The sequence below is a fragment of the Mustela lutreola genome, chromosome 3 (assembly GCF_030435805.1).
Source record: "Mustela lutreola isolate mMusLut2 chromosome 3, mMusLut2.pri, whole genome shotgun sequence".
Lineage (NCBI taxonomy): Eukaryota > Metazoa > Chordata > Mammalia > Carnivora > Mustelidae > Mustela > Mustela lutreola.
The window spans coordinates 199516233-199526151 of record NC_081292.1 but is presented as its reverse complement, the minus strand read 5'-3'; the positions used below and the strand labels follow the sequence as shown (position 1 = coordinate 199526151).

Below are 9919 nucleotides of genomic sequence, written 5' to 3'. Positions count from 1 at the left end.
GCGAGCGTGGCGGGTCGGGGAGCGAGACTGGGGGCTAAAGGGCCTCTGCGTGAGCGGCGTGCTCGGGGGCGGCACGGGGCCGACTCACCAGAGGTGGCAGTAGCACCTCTGGCAGCTTTACTCACCGGTCTCTCTCCCCGGATGCTGCGCTGCTGGTTTCCCGCCGGCTTTCATTCGACACAGCACAGACGGGGCCTGGGGTGAAAAGCCATAAAAATGGCGCTGGCCGTGCGTCTTTTGCCCCGCTTTCTGCTCTCTCCGCCTCTGTCCGGCGGGGCCGCTCGACCCCTGATTCCCGGTGTAGCCGAGGTGAGGCCGCAGTTGGCCGGACTCTGCTGCTTCTGCCGCCGCCGCCTCGGCTCCGGAGCGGCCCCATTTCCTCGCGTCACTTGGGCGTCGGCGCTGCTCGCTCGCGGCCCTCCGCGGCCCCTGCTCAGCCCTCCGGGACCCCGCGCCGCCCTCTCGGTCTTCCCTGCCTACCCTCGGCGCCGCTACAGCGCGGAGGAGCAGCCCCAGCCGCGCCAGAAAACCAAGATGATCATTCTGGGCTTCTCCAACCCCATCAACTGGGTTCGGACTCGAATTTACGCCTTCCTAATCTGGGCCTATTTCGACCAAGAGTTCAGCATCGCAGAATTCTCTGAGGGAGCGAAGCAGGTTTGTTTCTTGACTTGGGGTTGACCCGTTAGCCTCTCGGGCATTCGGCTGTTACCACGCAGGAGTTCTTGAGCGAAGAGTTTTCCTCCCTGGGTCCCGGGTCTTCCCACGTGGGTAGTGACCCAGGCACCGAGCCCCTTGGCTGCCTCTGGACTTGTATTAAGCTTCAGCCTGTTTGCATGGTCGCCGACGGGGAGGGGTTCGGACGAGACACCGGGGTCAAGCCCCCCAGTTTCTTTTTCCGCTCCGCAGGTTCTGAATCGGATAGAAATGGATTCGACTCCAACCATTTTCTGCCACTTGAAAGCTTCATGGCTTTGTCTTTTCTGAATGTGATTCTCTGCAGAATTAAGACAGTGCCTGGCACACAGTAGACACTACACAAATTGTTGAATGAATGAATGAGTAGATAAGATTGTCTCGAAGAGTAAACCAGATAATTTCCTATTGCAATAATGTAATTTTGGTAGAAAAACGAAACTTCCGGCTAGCTGTTTGGTGGAGCTTCCTTGCCCCGCTCCCTACCCTGCAACCCCTCCCTATCATCCTCTTTAAAGAGTAACCTAGAGCGAAGCAATTTTACCCTTTCCAAGAATTTTCTGAGGCAACCTGGTCGCTGATGAGCGCACAGCGCCCTGCGCACCGAGTTTAAGCCCTGTCCTGTTTCTTTCCTAGTGACTGGTAATATTCTGTCTGACCCTTGTCACACAATGGTCACTTTGGGCCCTAAGATTGCTCATGGATTTTGTGTGCACATGCATTTTTCTAGAATGAAAGTGCATCTATAAATTTCTTTTGAATCCCTTTGAGAGTTTGTCATTCCCAAGCGTTTCAGAACCGGTGATAAATAGAAGTCATGGCTTGTTTCCCAGTTCCTACTGCCATATACCTTACACTTACGCAATTAGTGGGATCATTTCCCAATACTGATACATTTGTTCCTAATTTATTTCAGATTATTTCTGTAAACTATAGCCATTTATATTTATTTGTGTTACCCATCAATCATAAATCATTTCCAACTTTACATAATCCGTGTTGATATTAACTCCTGGTTCCTGCTTCCCTGAGTCAACTCTTGCCTGCTTTATGTGTTTGTAAAAAAATTAAAAAGCAAACGCCAAGCTGGACTTACAGCGTTATAAGAGGTAAACCTCTGCTCATATCAGTTCTCAAAATCTTTTGTTTATGCAGAGGTCAAGTGGCATGATTTTACTCTCCTCTGCAGTGCTCACTGATGATATGTGAGCTTGTCTGCCTCATAACATTGTATAACTGTACCAGCTCATTGATATCAGTAAGGAATGAAATCCTCTCCCCAGACTCTGGGGAGGATGCATGGAACACATTTTAGCCACTCTCTCCTCCTGTTTCCCCTGTTAGCTATTTTAGCCCTCCTTGCTATGAAGTATCTCCACCCCCCTAATCAGCCAGTCTGTAAACAATTTTTGCCTCATCTAAGTCAGTTTTTATGCATTCAACCACTGTTATTTTCAAAAGCAATATTGGGTCATCCATGGCAAATCAATTCCCTTAAACCACTGGTTACTTAACATTCCTTTTGTATCAAGCATATCACTTCTTCAACACCTAAGATTTAAAACGACATGGCAAAAAAAACCTCCCTCCTAGATCTCTTAGTGCAACTGTATCTTTTTTTTTTAACATGGGTTACATACATACATACATAATTCTAGGGCTTGGGAATAATTTGGTGCAAAAACATTAGCTAGTTCATCTCCTCTCATGGGCTCCACTTGCCCTTTCTCCTTAAGCTAACCTCCCAGCAATAAAATCTTACCTTGGTTTATGAAATCAAGTGATCATTAGATCATTTTCATTCAGGTTTTTTTTTTTTTTTTTTTAATCAGAGAACATGAAAACAAAAAGGCATTTTAAGGTTCATGATTCTAGTCTAACTCTTCTTTGCCAATGATAAAACAGTGGCTCTAGGATGCATTTTAAGCACTGGGCTGTGACCCAGTCTACAAGCAGTCACTAGAAATTGAGATGGTTAAGTACAATCTAGTCAAGTTTTGATTCATTACATGAGCCAAGGGAATAGGTGGTCCAATGCTAAGCTTTATTAGCGACATAGACCCTGCTTTTCATTAATGTGTACACATAACGGGGTGTACTCACTAGGTGGCTCACTGGGTTAAAGCCTCTGCCTTTGGCTCAGGTCACGATCCTAGCGTCCTGGGATCGAGCCCCACATTGGGCGCTCTGCTCAGCAGGGAGCCTGCTTCCTCCTTTCTCTCTCTGCCTGCCTCTCTGCTTACTTGTGATCTCTGTCAAATAAATAAAATCTTAAAAAAAAAATATGTGTATATAATATGATATCTTCCCTAATACTGCCATTAAACCATGTTAGTCATATACTGTATGTTTTCTTATATATCTTGTTTGTTAAGTTTTTAGCCTTTTCTATGAAAAAGAGGGCTATTTCCTAGAAGTCTCTCCAGGTTAGACACTCCTGTGTCATCAAGGCCTGCCTCATCAGGGCATAATTCTACAGCAGTTCTGAGGCTCACTCCCTGGAATTAATGCCCACAAGTTAGGGCTCAGTCCCAGATGGCTGCCTCCATTTCAGGCACTAATCACAAGTCAGGGCTCCATTGGACTGGCCAGTGCACCTTACTTGGTATTTCCAGTTTTTTTTCAAAAGGATACAGTTCAGGAACAGCCAAATAGAAGAGTTGCATAGGGCGAGGGATGTGGGAAGGGTGTGGAGCTTCCGTGACAGCAGGCACCTCATTATCCTAAACTCAGCTAGGGTTGAAAGGGGCTTGTTTTAGGAGCTCTGTGCCAGAACTCAGAACAAAGAACAAACTTCTATTTTCTTCTGTCACAGTATAGTACTACTGATGTGTGCATATGATCTTCCCTGTTATCAAACCACATTAATCATACCGTGTTTATTTTCCTGTATGGTGCTTGCCTGTTTTAGAGGGCTATTTCCTAGAAGCCTCTTTGGGTTAGACAATCCTGTATTATCAAAGCCTTCTCAGAGCAGCCTCCTAATGGTTCATTATTATCTTATCAGATAATTTGCTCAGGTGGGATCTTTGGCCCCACAAATATCACACCTTGGCCACAAATGAGAATATAATGATTGGGTTTCCCCGTGATCACTCTGGTCTTCGTTTCTTCTTACCTAAATACCACCATCTTCCTCACATGAAGGCTTATTAATATATGTATAGTGTCTCTGAACCCTCAGGGCAAGGGGTCCTTGAATCTGTTTGGATATATGCATTTTCTCAAAATTCAGCTCTCTCATTGTCTGGTTTGCCAGGGCTGGTATAACAAAATACCACAATCTGGCTTACTTAAACCACAGAACTTTATTTTCTCACCATTTTGGAGGAAAGAAGTCCAAGACCCAGGTATTGGCAGGTTTGGTTTCTTCTGAGGCCTCTGCCTGCCTTGCAGGTAAATGGCTGTCTTCTGTGTCCTCATGTGGTTTTTTTCCCCCCTCTGTGTGGGTGTCAGAATTTCTTCTTATAAAGTCAGATTGGATTAAGGCCCACCCTCATCTTAATCATCTTTTCAAAGACCCTGTCTCCAAATATAGACCTCTTCTGAGATGGAGTTCGGACTGCTGCATAGGAGTTTGGGGGAAACTGTTAATCCCATAACATATCCCACACACCTGCTTGTCCTGCTAGTTCTGCAGATTTCATCTTGGATGTTCCTTTCAGAGGCCCTCCCTGGTCCTTCCACATTGGCTCAAGTGGCTTTTCTGCTCAGGTCATTCTGTTCCTACCCCTGTCATAGTTCTTGAACTTGTCAGTTTACTTGTCTCCCTTCTCAAGCAACCTGAAAGCTCCTTGAAGACAGGTGGAGTCTTATAACCGTTTCAGTCTCACTGCTGAGAATATGGAGGAGTGCGGTTGGTTCCCCCTACTTTACAGTGGCATCTCGTACTTCAGAGTTGGCATCCACTTAGACTGTAAACTCGTTCGTTATCTTTCCTCCCACTTTCCCAAACCTACCTTACCAATCTTTTTTTTTTTTTTTTTAAGATTTTATTTATTAGACCTAGAGAGGTCGCAGCTAGGCCAAGAGGCAGGCAGAGAGAGAGGCGGAAGCAGGCTCCCCGCCGAGCAGAGAGCCCTAGTCAGACCTTCATCCCAGGACTCTGAGATCATGACCTGAGCCTAAAGCAGAGGCTTAACCCACTGAGCCACCCAGGTGGCCTGCCTTACCAATCTTAATGAGGGTCAGATTGCAACCCAAATCTCCAGACTCCCAGTACAATCTAGATTGCCCTGCTTCTCAAATTCTTTGTGTTCATAGTTAAGGGGGGGAGGTTGTCACGTCATAGTCATTACAGTAATAACAGTGATTACTTCATTATTATTTTATAAAGGAAAGCTATGGGAGGATTTGTGTTGAGAGCTCATGTGTACGCACACACTGTCTTTCCCCTGGTCCTAAGAGTGGAGACGTAATTGGTAGTGAGCTCACTACTGTATATGTGGGAAGGTCCTATGAGAAGAGAAAAGCCAACCAACTTTGAAGGACTCACGCCTGACAATGATATCATAATATTTAACATTGTTTGTCACCTTTATCATAAAACAGTCTTTGTGATACTAAGCTATTTAAGTATGAGCATTGTACATTGTATGGTATTTTGCATGGTGTTTTGAAATAACATTATCAACCTCTCCCCACTTTTTTTTTTTTAAGGCTTTTGCTCATGTGTCCAAGTTACTGTCACAGTGTAAATTTGATCTGTTGGAAGAACTTGTGGCCAAAGAGGTGAAGTATACTTTTAATTTTCCTTTAAAAATAAATGTATTATTCTCCTGCAATAGAATAATACATGTGTTACCTTTATTTATGCTTAAAAGTAGTATGTGTGCCATCAGCCGAAGTAGAATCCCTGTATCTTTATTTTTCGGTGCTTTGGGTCATATAAACGCATAGAATGATGTGCTATTTAAGGAATAAGTAAGTAAATGTGATGTTTTTCAGTTGTCTTTATACTGAATGTTCTGTTAGGAATTACCTATTGAACAATTTGATGCCTTTCAACCTTGCTTTTGAATATGAGGAAATACAGTAGTAAATTTAAAAATAGGCATAGAAAAATTCACTCCATAAGGAACTCATCTGCTTTTTGAAAGGCTTTTGAAAATTCAGCGGGCGAACTATGATTTGCTTTTTCCATACTTAGGTGCTCCATGTATTGAAGGAAAAGGTCAGTTCACTACCTGACAACCATAAAAATGCCCTTGCTGCTGACATAGATGAAATTGTATACACATCAACAGGAGACATCTCCATTTACTACGACGAGAAAGGTAATGCTAGAGAGTAGTCAGTTTAAATTTATGATAAATAATGGCCCAGGAAAGCTAATCTAGTGGGTAATCATGAAATAGTGGGGATTTTGTTGGTTCAAGCAGACTTCAGGAAAAATAATATATTCATTCTTTCAAGACCAGCTCTGGGAAAGTTAAGATATGGTAATAACTTAAACCCTTCTATCTAGGACCTTCCTCTACTACTATTCATTCAGGAGAGATGGTATCATCACCTAAGTTGATGAAAATTGTTTAAGGCTGCTGTCATGTCTCAAATAGAAAATACTTGGGGTTTCAGATTTCCTAACTTGAAGGAAACAATTCAGCATTACCTTTTAAATATATGTTAAATATATTTTGAATATATGTTAAATAGAAGGAGTAAAAGAAAAAGTTGATAATACCAGTTAATGACTTTTTTGAAAGTAAGACTGGCTGTGGAACTCCCACATTGGATTTGTTTGGAGACAATGAAAAGGTTAAAAGGAACTTTAGTAGTTATTTCGTTCTTCTCCTTGGCCAATGCATCCATTTTCCCTGTAGCATTCCTAAAAAATGTATTAACTTCATTTATTTCTTCTAAAATATTTGCTCATAAATGAATGTATTATGTGCCAGGCACAGAGGAAATCTAGCTTTTGCTTACATACTTTGCAAGGCAGTTCTGATATAGGACTCTTTAATGGTTGAACATTTTTCATACACATGTTAATTTAAAACATTTCTATAGATATGTTTAGTGATAAATATTTTCTTCTCCCCTAATATTTCAAATTGCATCTCAGCATCATGGTCACAACCTGATTTTAGCATACTACATTATTGTAGTCATTAGGCACATAGTAAAGTGAATTAGGGTACATAGTACATGCTCAGGAAATCCCAACTGTTATTTCTGAGATGCAGAGAAGAAGGCAAATACATCATCAACGTTAAGAGAATGTTTTAAAAATAGAAAGTCACCTATGTTACTATCAGACTAGACTAAGTATGAAATGTGATCTGTAACAACTGTGTAGCTATTGCCAACTTCTAATTTCATTTTGGATATATGGATGATAGATTTTTGTGATTTGTATTTGTATGTGTGTATGTGTGTGTTTTTTCTCTAAGGAAGGAAGTTTGTTAACATCCTGATGTGCTTTTGGTATCTAACCAGTGCCAACATCCCCAGTGAAACTTTAAGTGGAGCCAGTGTGTTCCAGGTTAAGTTGGGGGATCAGAACGTGGAAACTAAACAGCTTCTTAGTGCAAGCTATGAGTAAGTCTAATCTCATTTCATTGTTTCCTTTCTCTAGAAAATGGAAGGTAGTATGAAGGAAGTATGAAGGTATGAAATCTAAAGGGAGCTTTAGGAAGAAAAGGATTGACATTTGACAAGTTATTTAAGAAGAGAGAAAGTCATAAAGACATACTGGACATGAAACAGAAGTGTTGAGAAGTTAGAAAGAGGTAATATTGCTGAATTTAATTAAAGGATGTTTGAGCTGTCTATTGCTGTGTTATAAACCACTCCCAAACTCAGTCACTTCAAGCAGCTGTATATTTTGTCTGCTGTTTTCCTGCTTAGGAGTTTTGGGAAGGCTCAGCTCTGGGTCTTTCTTTGTGGCGGGGGCTGGAGGATTCATTTCCATAGTGGCTTTGTCACTCACACGTGGATTCCCTTGGTGCTCCTTGACTTTTCCACATAACGTCTCATTCTCCAAGGCCTCTCTTCGTGGCTTGGGTTTGTGGCGATCTCAGGCTATTCACATGTTTGATGTGGTCATTGGCTAGACCAGGTAAAAGACTGTGCCCAGGATGGGAACATTTTCACCCTAGTCTGCCTGTCAAAGCAGTCCTAGGACCTGCACATTTGAAAGGGCAGGAGAGACTCCACCTCTTTATGGGGCAAAGCAGAGTCACATTGCAGAAGAACATGTGTGATGGGGCATGTGGTTATAACCATCCTTGGAAAATACAATCTGCCACAGTTGGCACATGGACCATCTACTCTCTAGACATTTATTAATCATTTCCTGTTTACCAGGTACTCTGGTAGGGGTTCACGTATAAAATTGAAGTGTTCCTACGTATAAAGAGGTACTGTATAGTAGGTTAGCAACTTACTTAAAAGAGACACTATCATGTATTTTTCTGCTAATAAAATTTGGAACAGTGAACCAGGTCAAGCAAGTCCATGGAAACACAATTTAATATTCATTTAAAAGAAGATACTATCATGTTGCCAAAACTATGTAAACTTGATTTAAAATAACAAATCCCAAAAATGACCTAAGAAAGAAAATATATTCTGTTTCACTAAGGTAAAAGGTAGTCTGACTTTTTCACTTTTCTTGAAAGGACTGCTTTTTTTCTTTTTGAATTTTGTTTTATTTATTACTATACAAAATCTGAATCATCTCCTTTTAAAGACATCATATATAATTAAAGAACAATATAACCAATACCTCTGCTTCTTCTGATTTTCCCTATTAAGACCACAGACAGTTCATAAACACTGTTATTTCCAAGACTGATCTAATGTATATAAACCAAATTCCACTAAAGTACCCTTTGCATTACGGTGGTCCAATTTATTTTTCTTCATATTAGGCATTTGTGATAGCTATTATTTAACAGCAGAATAATAAGGATATTAATAATAATAATTGCTATTATTACTATATAATAATAATTATATAAGGATAATTACATCCTTCTGCTAAAGTTGGCAGTTCTTGGACTGTCTATTAGTTGATTAAGATACTCATTTTAGGGGCACCTGGGTGGCTCAGTTAATTGTGGTCGATTCTTGATCTCAGCTCAGTTCTTGATCTCAGAGTCGTGAGTTCAAACCCTACACTGGGCTCTGTACTGGGTGTGGAGCCTACCCCCCCCCCCCAAAAAAAAAGAAAAGAAAAACAAAACTCATTTTAGTGGAGAATATGGTAATTTTGTGAGGATTTTTTTGGTGTGTGATTGAATTGGTAAATTAAACTTGTTTTGTTTTGATGTTTATTTATGATTAACCATAGCTATTGCTAAAAACTGTCTCTAATGTACACTTGCAAATTATATAGTTACCCAAGAAATACTTGGACTAATGTTAAGATTCATATTATTTGTAATTTTTTCCCCTAGATTTCAGAGGGAGTTTACACAAGGAGTAAAGCCTGACTGGACCATTGCACGGATTGAACACTCAAAGTTACTAGAATGATCTTTCTTGGAAAAACCAGCTTACTGGACTTCTGGCAATTACTATGAAAAATTAAGGAAAGAAATTTTGGACGAGTTGATCTTCACTTAGTCAAGACTGTGGCTCACTTTTGTATTATTTTGAAATATTTCTTGTAGTATATCGGCATGATACAATAGAGCATTTTCCACAGATGCCACGTTCTATAAAAGAGATCAAAGTAAAAAATGTATAACAGCCCATTGTTGGTGTCATATTCCATATCATTTCTAATGTTACTTGTACACAAACTAATTTTATAGGCATAAAGAAAGTCTTGAAAAAACATTTCTAAATTAATAGTCCTTAAATATTTGTCATTAATACGTTTAAACCAGTAGTTCAAGTATGTCTAAGATTTATTTTTAAAAATCATTGCTGCTATTTGATTACTTCTGGTCACTAGCTAGATGAGAAGGACTAGATGGAATTGTACTAGGTTGGTCACAGCAGAAGCAAAAAGATCAGTGAACTTGAAGCTTACTATAGCACCAAAAGAAAAAAATAGAGTAGTGCCTTAGCCACCTATGGGATAATATCAAATCCTCTAACATACTTGTATTTGGATTCCTAGAAGTTTGGGTAAGGGAAGCAAAGACAATATAAGAAATAATGTCTGAAATTTTTCCTAATTGATGAAAACTATAAACTCACAGATCAAGAAATTCAATAAGCAGGGTAACATAAAGAAAACCTCATAAAGGTACACCATGATCAAATTGTT

The 9919-nt window shown here is 40.5% G+C and overlaps 1 protein-coding gene across 2 annotated transcripts; it reads left to right on the top strand.

The window, feature by feature from the left end:
• The first annotated feature begins 32 nt into the window (after positions 1-32).
• Positions 33-9398, top strand: MAIP1 (matrix AAA peptidase interacting protein 1). Of its 2 annotated transcripts, none has more exons than XR_009352070.1 (5): positions 33-657; positions 5356-5427; positions 5846-5972; positions 7274-7427; positions 9099-9398. XR_009352070.1 is itself a non-coding variant. In XM_059168488.1 (5 exons), the coding sequence occupies exons 1-5, from the start codon at positions 217-219 to the stop codon at positions 9175-9177; spliced, it is 867 nt and encodes a 288-aa protein (XP_059024471.1). In that variant the 5' UTR covers positions 33-216; the 3' UTR covers positions 9178-9398. The 2 variants fall into 2 exon arrangements, 1 of the variants encoding a protein (XP_059024471.1); XM_059168488.1 differs by lacking the exon at positions 7274-7427 and adding an exon at positions 7089-7236.
• The last annotated feature ends 521 nt before the right edge of the window (positions 9399-9919 follow it).